Raw genomic sequence first — 23,060 nt, 5'->3', positions numbered from 1 at the left:
ATATAGTAAAACCTAACAACAAGTCAGTAATGGGAAGTTTTCAGAAGCGCTCCTTGTTACACATTTGGGAATATTTTGTAGCATTTTTTTCGGTAGATATTTGTTGAACAAGGTTTTCGGTATATGTTAAATCTAGGCTGGTTTTTGACTCCCTTCTGTCCTCGAATTTTGCTGGTTCTATGATTTATTGTGATTTCTTGAAGATAACTTTGATTTTTTCAGATGACTCAGCTAAAACTAGATTATGAAGAAAAGATGCGTGGTTTGCTTCCAGGATCAGCCCGTATGGTAAGTGGTTTGTTGCCAGTAGAAAAAATGTGAAAAATATCTAGTGAATGCTTGGTAAATAGTTTAAATTAATGTATTTCAAAAAGATTTTTTATCTTTAGGATTTTTGATTTTTTTCTTTTATCAAATACTTATATCTAGTGAGCTAATTTACAACTCAGAGCATTAAGTAGTGTTTGTAACCGTTAACTCTAAGAAATTTTTAACTACTAAATTTACAGTTTTATTCATATTGTGCCTTTTCGCTGACTTTGTTTTTAGGAACTTGAAGAAACAATTAATGCTTTGCGTGAGCAGATCTCATTGATGCAGTCACGTGCAACACTTCTCCAAGAAGAGCTGGAAAACAGAGATGGACTGGCTTACCCCTTGGACGATGAGGCAAAAACATGATATGATTTCAACTAAAATAGACAAAGTTTCTGTTGTAAATGAACCCTCCCTTGCTCAAAACAATCAGGAATATATCTGTTACATAGTTTTGATGATAATCAGATCTAGTTTTTTAAATTTATATTTAAATGCATATTTACAGTATGTTTGCAAACCTGAAATAATGTATTATATATTTTGAAAGATGAATATTTGGTGGAAAGAAAAAATCTAGCATTAGTTTTTGTCATATTTATGCTTTAATTAAGTCATAAAACAAGACAAGCACGCTCCAAGTTGACAAGAATTCCATGGCATTGAAATTGGTAAGTAAAGTTGCTGAAAATTGTTGGGAAAGTTATAAAGGCTATCTTCTTATACTTTCTTTCCAATCTTTCTTTTCAATTGGCTTTTGAAACAAAATCTGATATGATGTATCTGAGAAACAAAAAGTTTTTCTGACATATGTCTAATGACCTGAAAATAAGCAGAGCCTTCAGTTCTTAAAAATCTAGTAGAAATAGAGAAGGAACCCTTAAAAAGCTATATTCAAGTTCAAATATAGAAGATTTCAAGTCTCCTTTAGAGCTGGGGTCTCCAAAAAAATGTATAGCTGAACAGCAAAAAGAGCACAAGTGATGCAAACAACAAATCAGAGCAATATGGATATCCAGTCATCATGATATCAAGATCTAAGAAGTAGAAAACAGGTTGGTACTTCATTTTTAGGTTTTGAGCCAAAAGTTAACAAAGCGAGGGTCAGCTAACTCACAAGGCAAAGTTTTGGCATTTATTGATAAACTAGAACAACAAAGATTGTTGCCTTTACAGGTGTTGTAGCCATATGATAGTGGAATGAAGACTATTTTGAAGCTTGGGTTTTTGAGACTATTATCTTCCTCTTTCTAAACTACCTGTAGTATTTCAAATCTAAAGCATGGTGATAATACCTAGTAGAATCAATGTTTCTAGCTGAAAAGTCAAATTTCCATTATATTCTCTTCAAGGCTATTTAGATGAGCATTCATAGACTCCTTTAGTCATGCTGAAATCATGCATTAAGATAACTCAAATTTGCTTTTTTGCCAATAAAATGAAATAAGAAAGCAAGACTTTTGAGTCTCTTCTTAAATGATTTCAACCATTTTATCAAAAAAATGATTTCAACTTAATATCATCATGTCTTTAAAATACATCAATATTTACTGAAAAATATAAAACTATTATTTTGCAGAATTTCCTTTTTGTGAGGGAGGAATGTTCATGTCCGGCCAACTGCCATCTTTTGCTTCAAAGAATGTGTATGACAAGGTGAGCTCTGTGACTTTCCTCAAACTTGGATCTTCAACAAATTCAGGATCAATGTAGAAAAATACAGGCATGTCAACCTACAAGGTAATTTGCCGATTTAAGTGAGATGAAGCTGAGGAAGAATTTGTAGGACATTCTCAACTAAGGAAATTCTCATTTTAAGAAACCCAGATATTAGGAAGTCTTTGGTTTGTAAAATTTTTATGAGGCCCTTCATAGCTTTATTAATTTTCTTCATTTAGATGAAGGGGGATACCACTTTAAGTTTTATAACGAAGGCAAATCATCCTTCTTGTGAAAATTTACTTATGAAAAGGCCCAGAAGTAACACTATAATCTTTACATAACTCAATGAAAAGGAGTTACCTTCAGTCTAAAGATTAGCGAAATCACATGCTAAGTTATATTAGAAAATAATTTTATTTTAATAAATTGTAGAATCGTTATCCAAATCCTTTTTGCCAAAACCTACTTCTTCTCCTGGGTTCAGCCTCTGTTCTTCAAAGCAGAAACACTAAAAAATATTGTAAAATGAATTTATAAACTAGCGCAATAACAAATTAAGAATTTGTCTGTCAGTTAAGGGTTAAGGGCACTGGAAGGTTTATATAATTAAAATTTTTATAAATAAAAGTAAAAAAGAGTAATACCATTGCTTTCAATACTTCTTGCTATATTTTTATGAAAAACAAAAAAAATTAAAATGCCATGACCATACCTGTATTTTATTAAAATACTGTCCAGCTTCAAATGGTATAACATTATATGTTGATACACCAGTTATTGGTTGGTCTGTTGGGTTCTTTGCAGTATAAAAAGCTAAAGCAGTTTCTCCTGGAAATATCTGCAAAAAGATCGCTTTTATATGACATATGTTTTTGTTTTCAACTATCAGTTAATGAAGTTGATTTATCATCAATTTGAAGGCAAAACACAAAACAAAATTTTAAATTATGTTAAGAGTAAGACTTATAATCTATCATTATTGACTTGTAGTAACATCTCAAAAAATTGATTTGAAAAATTTTTTTGCATTGTGTTAGCCTACTTTTATTTCTGACTGCTGTGGTTTGAATTCCCATTGCATTGTTGCACTTTTGTCAGCATTAAACTTTACTGTAAGCTGCCTAAATCTTTGCTTCTCCATTTTTTCAAGCTTTTCTCCAACCTCTGTAACTTGTACTGTACCGCCATATCCCGATGCCTAAAATATTTCCAAAACCATATATAAATTCAAATGACGGGAGAGGGGGATACCAGATCTAAGTTTTTGGAATTTGGCCAAACCATTATTGCCAAATTATATATTAAAAACAGTTTGGCTGGAAAACAATCCAGATTTAATGGCAGAATCAAACAAAACAACACAATTCTTTTTTTTAGTTGAAAAAATTCCAAACTGTTGTTGTTTATGCAGTGTGTCTATGGCTTTAAAATTAAGTTAAGGGGGATCTTACATTAAGGTTGGCAGAAATTGGTCTTCCTCCTATGCTTTTGACTATATATAATTTGATTTTTTTATCTTTCATTGTGTGCTATATAGCTTTGGTCTCCTTTATATTAGGCCTCTATTGTAATGATGATTAAATGAAATTAAATGAGTTATTTTAACAAGGGGTATTTCTCCTTTAATTTGTTCACCCAAGCTTGCTATTGTTTCCAAGTTTTGGTCGTTTCTTGTGGCAAGTTACATCGCATTTTTCTTGTAGCAGGTCTGCAAGTTGAAGTGCAATTCAAAGGAGTCTCCAGTCCTCCAGTCAATTTAGTTTCTATATACTAGAGAAAGGAGTGTTGTTTGTTCTTTCCTCATATTCCAACCCTCACTCTGTTTTTTTACATGAAAAGTTTCTTTGTTACGGGATAACCCAGACATTTGGGAATTATATGCCTACTAAAAGTTCAAATGATAGATTGATGAATTTGCACCAGTGTAGCCCAGCCCTGCTTTCAATGAGGTGATAGCATAGACATCGACTTGGGAGATATAATTTCGCACAGCCAGAAATGCCATTCAACAAAGGATGGCAGTTCCATGCAATAGGTCAGTAACAATAAAATTTGAAATTCACACCCAAATTTGCAATACTTCTGTTTGCATACCAGACTAAAAAGTTTGGTCTGAGTGCAGGGTGCATTTCATGTCAACTGTACACTGAAGGTCCACCAGAACATTTTTTAAGTACGCCCAAAATATGAGCAGTTATAAAACTGTAAATATTGTACCCCAGACAAGAAGACTGATTAATAGAGAAAACTGTGGTGTACGAGTCTTGATTTTATTGTTTTCATGTTAACTTTTTCATGTACACAGCTTCAATTCATATTTAACACGCAAACTAACAAAAATGTATGCCAAACTTGTTTTATTGGTTTGCAGGCTGAATGTGGAAAAAGCCTGAGTGTAGGCCGAAGATCTTTGGGCCTAAGGACATGGAATGCACCCTGGGTCTGAACGTGTTCCCAGCGCAATAATTGTTATCCATCATTCCGCCGATGCATTATTAAGAATCTGCCATAGATTCCGCGCACAATTTTTTTCTTATCTGGTCATATTCCCTGCAAATATTCAACCTTTTGAACTTCTGACTTTTGATAACAAGAAAAAACAGAGAATACAAGGTCTCTTCAAAAGCCTTGACTTCAAATTCCATGCACAATTTTGTGGAAAATGTTGGTTACCTGCAAATTTCATAATTATTGTTCTTGCGCTCCCTGCACAGAAGAAATACTTTACAGTCTGGTTTGCATACCATATATGAGAGGTAATTATGGAAGTTTGAATAAAGACTTCATGTCTAACAAGACGTTGCCCATTCCAAGACCTTGTAGATTGGTGGATATTGCACAAAAGAGCCTCATTGCACCCAAAATCTTGGCAACAAGTGTTACACTTCGTTTAGGATTTGGTTACACACGATGTAAACGTAAAAGTTGTTAGATTTTTAACCTAGCTATTTCTAGAACATCGTACCTGGCAATAAAGTCTGTACAATGGCACTGCAGCATACGAGCCACCACAAACGAGAATGGCAAGGGAAAGTGTGTACATTGCAACAGTTCTGTGTTTTTCCGATAAGTTTAGCTTTGACCTTTGATTGGCTTTTCTCCCTTGAAAATTTCTTGTTTGTCGTAGAAAAGCAAGCGATTGCTTCCTTAATAAACTAAAAGGGCGGTTTCTGAGTGTATGTTGGAAAGTGCCTCCATTTGTTAATATGCTTGCACTAATCCTTGGTGACACGATGAGAGAACGTATCGAAAAATTCCGGGTTGCATAACCTAAATTCCAAGTCAACACAAGCTTCGGTCTACGAAATGAACTTAGGAATCGTGTCAAATGATTCGTCTTCGCCGCTCTAAAAACACAATTGCAAAACATGATAACGAAATAAATGTCACATAGACAAATCTTGATAGAAATTTAATCTTTCATAGTAAAACAGCAGTAAACCCTGTCCCACTTTTCAAAAAACTCGTATGCCGAAAACAAAAGTTGTTGTGGCTGCACAGACCATGATTTTGAAATCGAGACTACTTTATAATGGTTTTCTTTTCCCCACAAGTCACATGGACTTAAGATAGAACTGTTGTGTAGGCGATAGGTAGGAATATATTTGATCTCAGTTAAACGAAATTTCAAGGTAAATGTTTGTAATATTTTCTAAAATTCAAAGAAAATGGCTGAGTACGTGTACAAGAACCTGGAAAGCATGCTACCAGAGTTGGAAGACTTAGAGGCAAAGGGGATATTTGACAAGAATGAATTACGGTCAGTTTTGTTTTGGTACGGTTGCCTATGAACTTCTCCCGCTTTGGGTTCATGAAGCGGACTTTTAGGGTTCATTAAAGAAAATTACTGTTAAAGAATGCTGAAAACAGAATTTTCTGCTTTTCGGTTTGTTTAGTTTTATTTTATCAATATATATTTCGAGAGTTTGATATTGGATCTAATCATCTAGAATGAGACCAAGCTGTCATTCACAAAATTTAAAAATTTTTGTTACCATCATGACTATTATGGTACTGGTTTCTTTTGTCTTTCCGCATTCAACAGAAACTATTCTTAAGGCAATTAAACGAACAATTAATTGCTGGGACGGACGTTTACAGAAAGATACAGTATAATTTTTGAAAATGCTAACTTTTGTATTTTAATTCTTGGTATATTGTAATAAACATTTGTTTTTGCTGATAAAGATTTTGAGTTTGAGTTTAAGTTTGTTTATTCTTGTATGCACTGAATTGTTTCTTTTTTCTCAGAACAATTGTCAAGAAAAGGACTGAGCTGGAGTACAAGTTGCAACGAAGAGTAGTTGAAAAGAAAGATTTTCTTAAATATCTTGAAGTATGTATTGATTATGTTGTTTTAGAATGAAGATTTTTTGTTCTTTCCTAGTTACAACAACATACTCACCCACCTAATTTTGTAATTAAAAAGTTGGAAAGCCTATTTTTGACATAAAAATTAATTCTGAAACTATTGAAAAGAAGTTTTGATTGATCAAGTTTATTTTACATATGAAAAAGGTCAACATCAGGATGGTTATCAGAGGATGGCCCTTTTCAAAGAGTAGTTGAACACATGCCTAATAAGGTCCTTTGCTGGGTGTATTTTGCAAGCATGGAGAGTTTCATTAGACTAAACTAGGATTTAATTTGGAATCTAGTTAGAAAATTATGCCAAGGTGGAATGCAAAACTGCTTGGAACATTTGAAATAAGTTTTCTTTTGCACCAAGTTCTATTTATCTATCATAATGAGCATTTCAAACAGATGAACACATTGCATTCTCTCAACAAGACAGATAGTACTTGCTGATTGATGTAACACTAGGAATGTTCACATTGCAAAGTGAGAAATTTGTGTAATTTTTCCTTTTAGTTTTAACAAGAAGTGTTTTGCACCCCCTCTGGACCCCCTTCCATAGCATCCTTACCTGTGTGATCCTTTTGAGTTTTTCCTATTGCAGTATGAGCTGAATGTTGATAGTCTTAGAAGAAAGAGAATGCAGGTAACTTTTTACAGCCTGTTTTACTTTACCTTTATTATTTTTAGTAAGTCATCATTTTGTATTAGTCACATAGCATTCATTCTATGATAAGCACACTCTTTTAAAGTATTCATTTACAAGCTACAATGCCTGCAAAAAAATTCTGCTTTTTTTCATTTTTTCAGTGTCTTGTTTAGACTAACCTATTCCCCCTTAAACAATGTTAATTACAAAGCAGAACTTTAAACCATTAAGAAAAGGTTTGTCTCAAAGACATTTTGTAGCTTTGCTATATGATAACATTGTTTGAAGGGGGGAGGGAGGGATAGAAGCATACAAATGTTTAAATATGAAAACATCACAAGTGTTCCACAAGTTTTAGTAATGATTGTAGCTAGTTTCTGTGTAACAGGAGACCCTTTTCAAATGTCTGTTAACAAACTAGATTTAACATCTTTTTTATGGCATCTAGAGAATGGGACTGAAACCAAAACATACCACTGCTGAAATTGGAATAAACAAAAGAATGCATCATGTCTTCCAGGCAAGTAGAACAAGATTATCATTGTTTTTACACATAATTTTATATGATGTGTAAGCATTTAAAACATTATACCTCTCCCCCCCCACTTATTAGCCATTTAAATTCCAATTGGTTGGACTATACAAAAGACCTGTTGTTACATATTCAATTGACAATGTAAGACTAATTCTTAATTTCTTCTCATCTACTTCTAATATTGAATGATTTGATTTATCAATGACAGAAAGTGCCTTTAGTTGGCCAAAAAGTTAACGGTGTCCCTTGTTTCCCTTACCCGATAATTTTTTCTCCAGAAATTATGTTTGCTACATAGTTGACTGTCAGAGTTTATTTTTTATTTTGATGTTAGTTTTATGAGACATCATTTTTTTGCAGAAAGCCTTGAAAAAGTTTGGGGTATGTTGTTGACTTTTCATTTAAGATCATTTTTTTATTGTTCAAGCTGTAACTGCAAAATTCAATTTTCATACCATGCTACCTACAACTCATTGGAATCACTTTGCCTACCATAGCACAGGAGAATATTCCTTCTTATTTCTCAGTAACTCTTTATGTTTCAATCTTTTTGTGGTATTATTTTGTCTGTAGAGATATATCTTATTTGAATTCAACCAGTTTTCAGCCGAGTGGGAATCTTATATGATCATCAAAACATGACTACATTTATAGCCAGATTTAGAAGAGTTGATAAATTTATTTCTTATTTTTTGCAGAACGATTTGAGACTTTGGATGCAGTACATTGATTTTTGCAACAAGACAGTAAGTTTATACATATAATTATTCACACAGCCTTGTTAAATCCACTAGAGAAGTAAGGGAAAACTGTTGCAATTACTTTTTGTATTTGTCTAAGATTTAAAGTATATTGAGGTTGAGAGCAACTGTTGCAATCCATATTTGAATGGAACCAAAGCTTTGATGCTTTCCTACTTTAAGCTTTGATGACATGTCAAAATCCTACTTTATCAAAATTAGATTTTGACAATGATGAAGTCTACAAGCTTGGTACCAAAGCCTACTATATCAATGCTTAACCTTTAGCAAAAATGTTGGGCACAGATAGATAATCTTATAACATATACAAAGAGTACTTTGTTCATTATTTCTTATGAATGAGCATTGTCTGCTGTTATCATTTCAAAACTTAACATGCCAGTTTCAAAACTTTTGTTGGCCATAAACAATCTTTAGGCTATCAGTTGAATTTCAAGCATGCATGCTATATCTTTATTTCAACAAGTTTTAAACGTGCTAGAACTTTGCAAATGAAGTGGGTGCTCTGTGAGTTTATTCTTTAAATCAAGTTAATAAAAAGATAGCATCTTTCAAAACCAAAAGCAAAACTCACAAACGACCCTGCATTTTACGAAATGCAGTTATTATCTAGAACTGTTCATATTTGCAGTAGATAGAATAAATTTGATTCACATGCCTCATTGGCATCTTTCAAATTCCTGAGTAATAATCGACAATATTTTAATGATAAAGGTGACATGATTTCTTGTTTAAATTAAAAATTTTGTGATTTCCATTGAACTTTTGTTTAACTACACAAAATTAATACTATTTTGCCTCTTTAAAGCGACAAAATAACTCAAAGCTATTGCTGAAAATCCAAGTGAAAAATTTTTCCTTCAAGGGCCTAAAATGCAAATGATTATGCATTTTAATCTTTGCCCACAGTACAAGACATAATTCCAAGCTGTTTTTCTTAATTTTAATTTTGGTAATGTTTAAATAGAGATTCCATTAGCTCCTCCAGTTGGTATATCCAGCATGTTTTTTTATTCCATCATCATAATACCTTTTGAAGTTGAACCATGCCGAGTCAGTGGCAGATTTAAGGGGGGCAACTAGGGGCAGTTTCCCCTCCCTCACCAAGTTGAAGCAAGTCTGGCGCCCTTTTTTGGAAATTTTGCACCCCTTTTGAAGAATGAGAATCAGGTGAAGAAGATTCTGAGACCTATAGGTTAATCTACTTCAAGGATTACCTCAAAGTATACTTGTTTATACCAAAAATGGATCATGTTTTGCTAGAAAAGTCACCCTCACCAAGATAACAAAGGCTATTCATAAAGTTAAGTTCTTTAATTCCTGCCTTCATTCAAACATTGTTCAATTTCTTGCGCTTAAAAGCTGTCCAATCTTCATGTCTTAATCAAAGCCAATAGAACTATGGAGCATAATTATGATAAGATATTTGTCTTTCGCGCCTAGGACCTTTGGTTCTCAGTTGATGTTGTAAATATCCCAGATCCATTTTCCGGCTGTCTTGAGAATGTCATAGTTGCAAAACTTTTCTGCCGCGAAACAGAGTGGCCGCCTTCATCTGAACTATCCATCTTACCTTTTGCAATAATGACGTAGAGTACTGTCTAAGTAAACAGCCATACTCCAATTGAAAGTTAAACCAAAAGCGGCAAATTTTCTGGGCCCTCATTTCATTTTATATGCTTTAGCGCGAAATTATATTGACGTCAGCCTCTTTTGCAGAGTACTCTAGTAGAGTTAGAGGCACCATGGCGCAGCAGCGATTCTTGAAAAAGGGGTGCTCTCTCCTCGATTAGTTTATCTACTGAGAAGGCACCTCCTTAAGAAATTCCCTGCATGCAATTCTACTAGTTTTTTCCTTACATCCTTGTTATTGTTTGTATTTGTATTTATTTACACCTAACCAGCTTATTTGAAAATGTTTGTATGTAGCGAACTTTTACAATTATAAACTGAAACTGAACTGTTCAGCCAGAATTTTATCTACCTATTAAGAAAGAAGTTTTGAGAAGATGCCGTCAGTAATTAGGGTCGGAAATTGTTGTATACAGCGTACTCTCGCCACCAATTTATGAAAATCTTTCAGCGCCCCCACCTTCAAATTTGCTCTAGATCCGCCCCTTTGCTGGGTGAATGGAATCACAAATTTATAAACGTATTGTAGAACACGATAACCCCAGTTTGAGTATTCTTTGTTCATCATTAATAGGCAAGTAAAAGATCTACTGGACGAGCACTTGGCAGGCTTACGCAGATTCATGGTCAAAACCCAAGTATGTGAAAGTGACGGGTTCTGGTACCCATGTTTTATGTCGTTAAATGCCCTGTGTCCATGCATTTCATAATTCTATATCAACAGAAATTCTTTCAGGTTAAGTTCCCGTACTTTTCAGGCACTTTTAAGACAATTGTAGTTTTCCCTTAAACTTTTTCGTTAATCGAAAGAACTTCAAATGCACGAGATAGTGAGCATAACACCTGTAATTGAAGTTTACTTTGTTCTTGGATATGTTTTGTCAAAAAAGTTTGTGGCAGTCAGACGGACGAAAGGTCTTCGCATGCAAATTATTTGCTTTAACTGAAGAAATGGACATGGTGTTATTGAGTTACCGAAAATTATAAATTTGATGGATTTCCAATGGAATATTTAATTGCCTTCTTTTTCACACCTTTTTGTGTTTACCATGATTTGCAGCCACAATGCTCGAGCAAAATCAAACAGCATCGCTATACTGCCTCGTATTGTCTGCAAGCCAAAAAGTACGAATGCACTGGCCAAGGAAATGTTATCTGCTAAAGTCATTAATTTTCTAGGCGTTTGGATAATGTCAGCGAAATGGGAATTTGAAGAAAATGCAAATATAGACAATGCAAGGTGACGTTTTGATGCATTGCTTTCTTGTATTGCCTTTCATGTTTTTCAAATTGGTATTGTTAAGGAATGGTTCAGGAACCTATAGCAAAGTGAGAGAAAGAAGGGATTTGGAAACGAGTGTGGAAAGATCAAGCTTACTTTGAATAAAGACAGGGTTACAATACAAGGCTACATTCCTGAAAATCTATGGTTTATCAAAGCAATGAACATTTTTCTCTGTTGTAACTAAGGTCCACATACTGCCACTAAGTCCTAATAAAATTTCTGCCAATTTTAGCAGATTTCAGCCAATTTCTAATTAATGTCCGATACAAAAATGTTATGCAAGAAACAGACTTGATATGCGAATTCAACTTGAATAATACTGAAATTTGCATACGGCTAATTTCATCTAAAGTCATATCCTTATAAGCGTGGGATGTATCCTTTGATTAAAGTATGAAACATGAACAACTTTGCTCTTAATATTGTCGATATTCTCACTTTTTTCTTAACCTTACTTTGCAATTACTTTGTCTGAAAACATGTTGCTCCCATATGTTTTAGAGCATTAATGCAGAAGGCTCTACGTCTAAACCCGGAATCTAAAATCCTTTGGTTGGAGGTAAAAACATAATGAGTCCTTTTTATTTTCTTCCTGTTGAGATTTGTGCTATCTGAAAGCGCACTAGAGTAAAACACGAGTTAAAACTTGAGCTGTCCGTGGTACCACTTGATGGGATTCAACTGTGATTTATACTCGAGAATTGAATAGATTTGTAGATATTATTTCTTGCAAAATACTATATTGCTGTGTATTTTTTCAGTATTTTCGATTGGAGCTGCTTCATGTTGACAAGGTAATTTTTTGTTCATCTTTCTCTTCATGTACGCATTATTTGTGCTTCGGTTTCATTTTCCGGTAGAACTGTTTGGTTTTATTTGTTGGTTTCAAACAGAGTTTTGCAATCTAAAAATTAGCATTTCTATTTAACGGATGAATAAATGAATAAGTGAATGATCGAATGAATGCATGATTGAATAAATGAATGGTTGAATGAATGCATGATTGAATCAATGGATTAATGAATGAATGAATGAATGAATGAATGAATGAATGAATGAATGAATGAATGAATGAATGAATGAATGAATGAATGAATGAATGAATTAATGAATTAATGAATGAATGAATGAATGAATGAATGATATAAAAAATGAATGAATAAACCAATGAATGTATGAATGAAGAAATGACTGAATGAATTGATTAATAAATAAACGTCTTATGCATCATTTTGTTTTTAGATTGGCTCAATATTTTTTTCCAAATCATTGAATCGAGAGTATTTATTTAATTTTAGATCAAGAAAAGGAAGGAGTTCTTGAGCTTGACCACCGAGGGAGACCAGGTAACTGAATTCCTTTATGATCATATAATACAGTCGAAGATTTTTATGAAAAAGTTTTTGTTATTAGCAATGACGCCACCATTTAGAAACTGCTAAGAAACATTGAGCATTGAAATTAGCTTTAAGAAACTTGAGTATTCAACGTTCATCTTGGTTTCTTATAAAAAATGAATGTATGTGATTAAACTTCACGTTCCCACCAGCAAAGCTGCAACCGTAAAAGAACAGTCATGTTTTATTTGTTCTCGTAGTTGAAGTTGAGATGCGAAAACCGACTCAGTTTTTCAAAGTGCGCCATAACTTTTACAAATCATTTCATCAAATCATATTCTCCCAAAAGTGTCCTATTCTCTAAGATGTTAACATCCTCGTATGAACGCTTCTTTTGAATAAGAACGAGTTGCTTTTGAAGGCGCGGGTAATTTATAAGCTTTCTGTTTTTTTCTTTGCTTGAACTGCTTTTGTTTTGTTACACTGGCAAGACATGCCAATGATTTATCAAAATGATTTTAACAAACATCACTTTGTTTTATTACATAATCGTTATTGCGTCGGCAATTATCGAACTTTGCATTAGTCACTGCGTGTCAAAATGGACAAAACAGGGCCTGTCCGGGAGTTGAACCCGGGACCTCTCGCACCCTAAGCGAGAATCATACCACTAGACCAACAGGCCGATATTTATGAATTTTGTTCACAATTGCTATTATTTTGGTCAAGTTTCTGGTACCCGTGCATGCTTCTGAAAGTTCAAAAGATTACCAGCCTTTGGCTCTTCTCTGAGACATGCATTCAATAGAATGGCCTAATTAATTGAGGCATGCGCACAGGAGATGTAGAGATCACATGACAGGTTTCATGAATGGAATGATTTCTTTGGATGATTTTTCGGATACAGTAGAAACGCTAAGGATGTTGAAAATTCTAGCTCGGTTCAATCACTTTGATGGACACCTCCCAAGAACATATCCCTGCCTAACAATTGACATATAACAAACCCAAAGTTTCTTTCGTTTTTGTAAACTCCAGACAACGAAATCTTCCTCACAGCGGACAATAACTATGCCTTTATACGAGGCATTTCTGCGTTTCTTTTTTGTTTCTAATACAAAGTTTAATGTAGAAATATCTTTTTAGGTTGAGAAAGGAGAGATCCCAGAGCAGTTTCTTGCCAACAAAATTGCAAGCATTGTGTACAAAAATGCCATAAATGAATTTCCAAGTAATTACAATTCTTTATTTTACCACCATCCAGTCTGCATATCCAATGTGTATTAACTTGATTCACAAATTCTCAACTTTGTCTCCGCTGTTTATAATCTCACTCAATTTGTGATTTATTGGCAATTATCTAAGCTCTTCACTAATTTTGATATTCATGTTTTTGTAAAACTCAAAAGTTTTAAATCTAAGATGCATAAAAGGAGCTGATTTCACGTTACCGTTGTAACATAGAAAATAAAATTTGACACAAGAGGTTGAAATTATGTTTAATGCAATTCTTGTATGGAAACTAACAGCTTTGAATGGAGGCTAATAAGAAAAAATAAAACCATCAAACATGTCTTTCTTCCTGGATATAAATTCCCGGCTTTCCTTTGGACATTATTGATGTCTATACTTTTGGCGAATTGTTTGTTGTTGTGCTTTTTCTTTTTTTTTACAATTAAAGCGTATCAATCAAATATTATTAAAAGCTTTTACAGCTTTGCTGAGTTTTTTCATTCGGATAAAAGCTTCATAGCTCTTCTCGGGCTAATTTTTAACATAATTACTTGATTATTCTCAACTTTGGCTTATTAAAATGTTTCAATATCTCCTTACCTGTATGAAAATGATTCCAACAATTATTTATTTTATTTTGTTTTCGTCATTTGTCAGTATTACGCTTTGGGTTTTGGGACCGGACGGTTCTAAGTTACGACTCTAAGTTTAACACTCAATTGAATCGTCAGGGAACTGTTCTATATTGCATAACAGTGTAGTCCTGTAGGACAGTATTAATTCATTAGAAAATCTAACAATAATGAAATCAGTATTGTAAGTAGAAATTATTATTGGTCTTCTTTATACCATTTTATGACTTTATACATTTTAGGCTATATCCCTTGAGTTTTCTTTTTTAGACGACGTCGATTTTCGTGTGGAATTTCTTTCCATTTACCGTTTGTTCCCGGATACAAAGGAAAACCAAGATCAAATCTATGAAAGGTGAATCGTGTCTTATGTTTGGCTTGCTTAAACCAGTTTGCTTTTTTAAGGAATCGTTTGATCTATTTTTATCCAATTTCGCGCTATTGATCGCAGGGGTATAAATAAAATACATGCATATATGTTTCGCCACCCGGAAATGTACGAATTCTGGGAAAATACTGCCTCATGTGATCCAACGCGTAATATCTCGCTGTGCCCTTTTTGAGTCTTTAATAGAGTAAACTGCGGATAACTCGAATATTCGTTGAGTCGAACTGATACTGCATCCCCCTTGCGAAATACTTTCAAATACGCCAATTCATTGGTCTCTTAGAGGTTCGGGTTATCGGGAGATTACCGTAGTTCGAAAGGTAGAAAAGTTACTCGTTCAGTACTAGTTTTGAATTTTCAGTTTTTGCGGTAACTCGTGAAGTATCCATTTGAATAGAAGTTGAACGATTTTAGTAATTCTTAAAGATAAAGTTTGATAACATAAAGACACTTGGTTTAGTTTTGCTTTTCCAGCAAAGCGTTCTTACTTAGAGGAAATATGTCATAAAGGCTGTATCTATTTTCTGCTGAAGTCAACCCAGTCCTATGTTTTCCATAGTTTAGAGAAAGATTTTGGAGACAATGAGATTGCCAATAGCACAATAGCGAGGAGACCTCTTGACGATCTTCAAGCCAAAACTACTGCTCCTTCAGATGTCTCGGGTGAGTTTTTCGGAAATTTTGACCCTCGAAAGAATTTTTTTCAACGCACTTCGAATTCGATAAATCGTGACAAAGTTAAAGGACGGAGGCTATTCCACTAAATGGGCCACTGATTGATTAAGGAAACATTTTCAATGTCCACCAGTTGTTTCTCTTTGTCGTAAAGTAGTTTCTATTAGCGTCATGGATTATTGATCTCAGGCCATTTAAAAGCAAAGTAACACGATCATATACGGTAAAAAAGTAACTTTCCTGAAAATTGTTATATGAAATCTTCGCAATAGTTGCTATTAGAATAATAACACTGAATGAAGGACTAGCCGCTCCCTGATTAGAATATTGTTGTGCCACTTATTCTTTACCTCTAGATGAAGACTGGAAGAAAGCAGAAGACAGCTGTTGTGGGCTTTTTGCTGATGCACTGAAGAAATTTAATACAGGCGAGTTCATTAAATTTCAAGAATTAAAACAGCAAACATTTTTGTCGACTGTGACTTCGTATAAGCATGGTGAAGCTCGGCGACTAGATTGTGCGCCCTGTGATTCTGCTATGTCCTAGGCACACTGAAGCTTGTGTGTTGTGAAGTTTAGTTTCTAATCAGTATTGTAGAAATCCCCTTACGTGTAGCACGTGCTGCAGGGTAGCCGATGATAATTGCTAGGCCACGAGTCAGCCTCTCGCCAAAACATTACGTTAATGTTAAAGAACGTGCATATGTCATAGGCCGAGGTCAATATGTTTTTTAAGGAAAAAATGGAATCGCGTAATATATCTGATAGCATAAGTCGTAGTTTAGTTACTAAAAGAGCTCTAGGAGAATGTCGTCACGTAAAGTCTCCCACTCCCTGGCGTAGGTCACTGGGGTGGCGGGAAGTAGCTCGCATAGATTTGTTATTATAACTCAAATAAGAAACCGGATAGTCAGTATTGTCCCATGTATCTCGTGGAACATATCAAAACAGCATGTGTCTTAGTTGTGTTCGCCCTGAGAAACGAGAGGGCGAGAGAGAGAATTTTGCAATATTCTGAAAGAGAGCTATTGATCAGTATTGCTAGTTAGACGTCACTTCAGAAGTTTATGTTTCAGAAGTATTTTATTTCTATATTGGTTGTTGCATACAGTTTTCAAGCATTATCTGATAACCAAAGGAAGACCTAAGTTATTGAAAAATTGTGCTTCTCTCCACACCAGGAAGTATGTACGAAGCCTACCTAAAAGCGTTTCTAGAGCTCATGAAATTGGAAGGTGTTACTGGAGAGCAGATAGCCCGGGTAAGGCAGAAAATGCAAAAACTTTCATTCGTGAACTGTTATTTAGCGAAACGTCATCGTACCACTTGAGCTGATAGACAAAAGTTAACATAGACGATCTCTAATCATTTCCTGTTAACTTCTGTTGAAAAATTACAATTTCTAGAACGAAATGTGCCAAAATATAAAGTTGCTATTTCCTAATTTCCTATATTCGCTATGTAAAAAGATTGCTTATTCCACTAAGCTGGTGTAAATCCTTTTAAATATTATTTTTAGAGAATTAGAATAGTTTTGGAAATCCTCAGTGAGGCAGACAAGTCTGGGTTGGTTACGGAAGAGATGTTCATGGCCTGGGTACGTTATCTTGCCATAGGTGCTTTTATTTCTTTATCTTTGTTTGTATTATTTATGTGGTTAGCGTGGGGGGGGGGGGGGTGTTGTATTAGTAAATCACGATGAATGAATGGTTTTACTGTTTTGGCGCGTTTCGTATTATTGATGTAACATCATATATGCTTGTTTCGTCGAGCAGTTGCAGACTAGTGCAAAGCAACTGGGTTTTCGTGAATTGGATTGGTTTTACGACGGGAGGTTACGCAAATTAGACAATTGTTGTCTCAGTGTTATTGGATGTAAAATAGCGGCAGAAATTAATTGAGTTTACTATGGAATGTGACATACTCAGCTAAAAAAATGATACACAGAACTTTCATTACTGAATCTAATTCTAATGTTATGGGGAAAACTCCGCCCGTTCCTGCCCGAGGGTACTCTGCGTCTCGACCCTCTGGAACCCAGGGTAGCCCGAGGGCTGCAAAATGCCTCTTGTCGCATCCTTTATACCCTCTATAAAATGAGTGCCTGTATCTGTGAAAAGTTCTTTTTCACTAGCAAAGTTTTCTCTGTATGACGTAAGGTTCTAACGATTGCAGAGTGAGCTGCTGCTTAACCTTGACGATGCAGAAGGAGTTGTAGAAGTCCTTTCCAAGGCAGTTGATGCTTGGTCAACGCCGAGTCTTTGTGAAAGATATCTTTCAGTAATCTCACAGATAACAGGTATAATATGTGTTACTTTCTGTCTTAATGCCTTGCTAAGTTTAGTTTGGCTTGCTAAGTTCAGCCTAACGCAAAGGCTTTATATCTTACATTTTCCATTAATTAATTTCCATTGATACGGGCAAGGATTACGTATATCAAAGTTTTTACCAAATTTTCATCCGTATTTTATGAAATAATGTTTTAGCCGAATTGTGTCGACAAGTTTAGAGAAACATAAAGTAAACTTAAAATCCTGATTGTTTTCAAGAGAGCAACTAAACACCATTTTCATCCCCTGCCATTCCATCCCTTCAATTTCTATGACGCCATGGTACAAATTAGCATTCTTGTATCTATAAAATTATCATTTGATATCGTTCGAGATGTTCAATCTTTTCAACATTTTAGTTTCAAGATACTGGTTAAGAACTTACTACCATTCTTTATAGCAGGACCCTTTTCGCAGCATTAAAACTTCAAGAATGGTGTGAAATGCGGTTAAAGAGCGAGAGGGCAACTGCCTGAAATATTCTTCAGAAATTCTCTAGGGAGGCTTATATTAGGGGACCAATTGTTGGCTTCTTTTATTCTTTACTACACCGCCAGGTGCCCTACAAAGAATTTTTAAAAAGTTTTGTGTTAAACGGCTCCTAGAATCCCCCAAATACTCCCCCTTTCTGGTTTGGTTGCGTGTATCTTTTCACAATGCGTGTTTGTATTTGGCAGTTATTTAGCGCAAAGTTCCTCAAAATTTAGAAGATAAATCTCGAAGGTCGGAATTAGCCGACTTCGCGGGCATATGGCTGCCTCGCTGGCTCCGATAAAGAGGCACTTTCCCCCACTCGCCACCTCCTCTTGTTGCTCTACTAGCTTGCTTTCAAAAATGCATACCAAGATCCGTGCATTTTTTGACAACTGTTCATAATATCTTTAGATAATTGGGAAACACTATGCGAAGAATTTGAAAAGTGTATTAAGAAGATGGATGAAAAAGTGAGTTTAGCATTATCTGTTTCGTTGTTACATCCCCAATGCTGCTGTATGGAAGCTCCTAAAATATAACCTCTTCTGGTTTCTCTTATAATATGTAGCCAGAGTGTATCATTTATTAAATTATTTCAAACCTATACATTGGTCAGGTGACAGACATTTGATCTAAGTTAATTTGAAACAGCTATTGATGTTAAATTTCAATCAGGGTTTGATTTTTTTCTTGTCACTTAAGATAAAGGCCCATTGAAGTGGCAGAAAGATTTACACCTCTGTTAAGACAGTGAGAATGAAACTTTGACCTGTGACCATGGGTATTTATTAAAAAGAATCATTAAAGTTCTGAATATATGGGTAGATATTTCTCAAATTAAACTTTGTATTGAGGCAATTCTGTTCATGTCTTGCAAATTTCTTGTTGAATCGATTGAGTCCTGGGAATAATTTGGTGCCCAGTCCTTTTCCCGTCAACTAATGTGTTTACAGGTTTTTGATAAATCGCTGCGGCACTTGTCCTCGGGGCTTGTCACTTGGTTGTTTTGTTCTATACACTTATAGTATTAATGCCAATTTTATCTCACGAGTTAGGTTTTCTATGTGTTTTAAGCCTACAGAGTTTACAACATCCGTTGAATCCTTGTAGCACTTTTTACCCTAATAAACTAAATTCTACTAAACTATACATATTTCATTTTGTCAGGGTTCTTTGGCAATATGGGAGCTTTGGATGAATACATGTACTGAAAGAGATGCTAAGAATGCTGTTAAGGTATTTGAGGTATGGAGATTTTTAATTAGCTTACGTTCTCATAGTTGCTGTTTTCTTCATTTCTTATATTCAAATGCCATAGAATGCAGATGCTATTTTAGATAATTTAGAATGTCAATTGTCACCTGGAGGGCAAGAAATTGCTGTATCTGAGGTAGCGAGAGGATCTCAAAAGGCTATGCAAAACACTACAGAATTATTTGTTTTGTCCTTTGTTTTGCACGCAGAATCTTTTTTGTTCGACTACAAACTATACATTTGTTGCTGCATCGATGTGAAGAATTGCGTGCTATCTTGATGGAGATTAGACCATCGTTTGTGTTTATATTCGATAAACTATGCGCATCTTTCTTGCTTCTTATCTTCCCAACTAGCTGAACAAATGATCTGAATGAAATTGTTTAAATCCTTCTAGAAGTCGCTCAGTGCCAGGAAACAAGTTGCTGAATTGGGTAGGCAGAAGTATTTGGAGTGGGCATATGAGAGACAGGGAATCAAGGAGTTTAGAAAATTATTCAAAAGGCCAGTTTTAAGTCTTTTATCATGTCGAAGTTCCATTTTTCTTTACATCTTTAAAATTTATAATACAAGTTTATTAGTAACTCTACGTACAAAAAAACCTAACAGTATTACAAGGACGATACCGAGTGCAATCTACCATGACTGCCCTGTGACATTACCAAAAGTTAAAAATTACATTGAAAACAGTTTCATTTCAAGATCTTGTCATGTCAAAAACATTTCAAATAAATTTTTGAAAACATTAAACCCCACAAACTACTCATTACTGAAATCAAAGTATTTTAAGTCATGAAAAATTTCAATATTGCACAATCAATCTGAAAGTGTATTTTTTGTTCGTATTTTCTTCATGTTGATTTTTTTTCACTAGCAAGCTAGATATGTTTTTAGGATTCCACCAAATTCTCTCCTAAATCTATCTGTGTTACAAGGCGATTTGCTTCGTTTAGTTTATTTCGTGTTTGCTGGTTCTTTTTATCTTTTTTTGTTACTCGTTTCTTGGTCAATCGCTACCAGCGACATCACCAGGCTACCAGCGACATCACCAGGCTACCAGCGACATCACCAGGCTACCAGCGACATCACCAGGCTACCAGCAACATCACCAGACTACCGTGCCATTAAAGAGCATGCACATCACTTGAAATCTGTAACACATGTTCATCAGTTGCATAGAAAGGGGATTACCCTTTTTATTTAAATATGCACTGTTGATGGTGTACCCAACACCATAAAACAGAAGATTGAAATTGATCGTGAATTTTTATCATTTTGCAGGTTAAAAGACACTTGTCCTTTAACACTGGATGTACTGCAACTTGCACTCAGCTTAGAGAATAGCCAAGTATGTTTCCTGACATTGTTGTTTTTCTTCTAGATTACCCGGGTTTTTGTTTGCTAAATGTTCTCCGGGTATGCAGCAATTGTACAAATGGGTATATTCTGCCAAATGCTATGTTACTATGTTAGGAGAGGTACATTGTAGTATTGTATTACTAGGGACTTTGAGCAACTTTGCTTAAATTTTACGAGATATGAAAAGTATATGTAAAGAAAACATATTGACAATCTTAGATCTTTTAAAAGACTCACCAAAAAGATTGTATTTCGTTGCTTTCTGCATGTCTCCTTATCTTTTGAATTTTTAGCTTTGTTGTTTTAGTCAATCTTTGATGATTTCATTGGACATTTGATATTTTTCGCCAGGAAACGAAAAGCTTGTCACGGATTCGAAAACTGCATGAGTTGGCGATTGACTCCTTTGGCACAATGTCAATCGGTGAGTCATCTATTCGGTTTGTGTTTGGCTTGACTTTGCTTGATTTTGCTTAACTTTAGTTTTCTCAGTAAGAAAATTGCAGTCTTCTTTGTTTTTAAAATGGCTGTTTTGAAAAAGCAAACATTTAAAACATACTTTGCGTTTTCACCTGACATTTTTAAATGCTTTATTGTGTTTTAAAATGTTTGTTATCATTCATGTCGGTACTTCTTTGTTTTCTTCTTTTCTTTTCGATGCTAGCAAATTCATTACACCAACTTTGAGCCATAATTTTTCGATCTATGCATCGTTCTGACATTTGTTGCTCTGCTTCATAAGTTATGTATTATGCCTTATTGCAGTTTTCATTTTATTGAATTAATTACCAAACATTTTTCTGTGTAATCTTAACCGTCTACCAGAAAGGAAATCTTTGGGAAAATGACTCGTTTTCTCAGACGTTTGGGGGGTATTTAAGTTTGAGTTGCTCCAGTTAAATTTTTTCTAGAACTTATCTTTTAATGAATTGCAGACTGTTGGTTGGAATACATTTCATTCGAGCTAGAGCAAGAAGAAACAGCTATTGATACCGTTGGAAGCATTTATTGGAGAGCTTTGAAAATGCTGGAAAGCCATTTGGTTGGAGAATTTATTGATAAGTACACATTGTTGAAAACCACCTCTTCTGCTTCCATGGGCTGAAAGTGACGGTCCTGAAGCTTCTTAAACCTTAAATATCTTTTCATCTGTGAACTCAATATGAAGTGCATATCTTGTGTATATGCAGGGAATTACGAACCTTCTCAAACGACGAGATTTAAGTATTTCGATAGGGGACTGATTTTTGTATTGTATTAATTATTTTGGCTGGTATTGTGAAAGTTTGTTTGGGTATCTGGAATCTTTAATGAGAAAGCCTTACTTGCAATGTTAATACTTGTTTGAAAAAAATTAAACTGCATATAAAGATTATTGGTTGGACAGGAATAAGTGTTGAACAAGAAGAGGAATAAACTGCATGTCAAGATGACAGTTGAGGTTGCAAAGACTAACAGTTTTCACAACTTTCTGCTTCTTTACATCTTCAGTTGATTTTGTGTTGCCTAATTGGTGCAGATTTTGGGTCTCGATCGCCCCCTCCCACAAAGCTCTGCAGGGAAAAGGATTTTCATTGTTATGATCATAATGATGCCCCCAAGATAAATCAGTTCGTTGCAGGGTCAGTTGGTTGAGTCTATTGTTAACCATCATGATTGACAATATTTATGAGTTGCATGGTCACTGGTAGCCGGTGTCATATGCGTTTCGGTAACCTTATGCATTTCGGTCCGGGTGCTCAAACGCATGGCAATTTTGGTTATGCAAAATCGTACCCAAGCACTTAAACAATAGAGTACCAAAACGAATGGTAAAATTTAGCATGCAAAACGGTCCGGGCACACAAACGCATGGCAATTTTGTTATACAAAAACGTACCAAAGCACTTAAATAATAGGGTACCAAAACGAATGGTGGAATTTAGCATGCAAAATGGTCCCGGTACACAAACGCATGGCTATTTTTCTTATACAAAAACGTACCCAAGCTTTTAAAAAACAGGGAACCGAAACGAATGGTTGAATTTAGCATGCGAACCGGTCTTGGAACACAAATGTTCTTGTTTATATTGTTCAGAACGTAAAGAACAATCAAATTATTTCTAACAGGGGGTACTAACAAGAAGCAGTGCTGTGATTTCCCTTGTTAAGTTTATACAAAAAAGTAAAACATTAATGGCGAC

The 23,060-nt window shown here is 34.8% G+C and overlaps 3 protein-coding genes and 1 non-coding gene across 6 annotated transcripts in view; 2 read left to right on the top strand and 2 right to left on the bottom strand.

The window, feature by feature from the left end:
- Nucleotides 1-5,093, top strand: part of LOC135691832 (centrosomal protein of 112 kDa) — a 31,603-nt gene extending 26,510 nt beyond the window's left edge. For 2 of the 3 annotated variants that reach the window (XM_065209810.2, XM_065209809.2), the window contains 2 exons: nt 223-288; nt 550-5,093. In XM_065209810.2, coding sequence (XP_065065882.2) covers nt 223-288; nt 550-681 — 198 coding nt within the window. In that variant the 3' untranslated portion in view covers nt 682-5,093. The other variant, XM_065209811.2, reaches the window with a different exon arrangement.
- Nucleotides 1,774-5,470, bottom strand: LOC135691842 (cytochrome c oxidase assembly protein ctaG). The gene is made up of 5 exons (XM_065209825.2): nt 4,943-5,470; nt 3,020-3,175; nt 2,690-2,815; nt 2,444-2,485; nt 1,774-2,048 (listed from the first exon to the last, which is right to left on the bottom strand). The coding sequence occupies exons 1-5, from the start codon at nt 5,345-5,347 to the stop codon at nt 1,884-1,886; spliced, it is 894 nt and encodes a 297-aa protein (XP_065065897.2). The 5' UTR covers nt 5,348-5,470; the 3' UTR covers nt 1,774-1,883.
- A 51-nt stretch (nt 5,471-5,521) lies between these two features.
- Nucleotides 5,522-22,214, top strand: LOC135691844 (U3 small nucleolar RNA-associated protein 6 homolog). Its single transcript, XM_089112005.1, has 24 exons — nt 5,522-5,737; nt 6,229-6,313; nt 6,938-6,979; nt 7,431-7,502; nt 7,878-7,898; nt 8,216-8,263; nt 10,485-10,548; nt 11,090-11,150; nt 11,697-11,754; nt 11,957-11,989; nt 12,494-12,541; nt 13,679-13,763; nt 14,668-14,752; nt 15,345-15,448; nt 15,817-15,888; nt 16,642-16,721; nt 16,980-17,057; nt 17,636-17,759; nt 18,676-18,734; nt 19,432-19,509; nt 19,916-20,022; nt 20,800-20,866; nt 21,229-21,301; nt 21,813-22,214. Exons 1-24 carry the CDS (start codon nt 5,646-5,648, stop codon nt 21,980-21,982), a joined length of 1,806 nt encoding a protein of 601 aa, XP_088968131.1. The 5' UTR covers nt 5,522-5,645; the 3' UTR covers nt 21,983-22,214.
- Trnap-agg (transfer RNA proline (anticodon AGG)) lies at nt 13,146-13,217 on the bottom strand. Its single transcript has one exon. It is a non-coding gene; the product is annotated as a tRNA-Pro (tRNA).
- Nucleotides 22,215-23,060: the final 846 nt, after the last annotated feature.

This window comes from Rhopilema esculentum, chromosome 13, assembly GCF_057945365.1.
Source record: "Rhopilema esculentum isolate cy_ngs chromosome 13, ASM5794536v1, whole genome shotgun sequence".
NCBI lineage: Eukaryota > Metazoa > Cnidaria > Scyphozoa > Rhizostomeae > Rhizostomatidae > Rhopilema > Rhopilema esculentum.
Note: the sequence above shows the minus strand (reverse complement) of the source record. Positions and strands in the feature narration are given on the sequence as shown.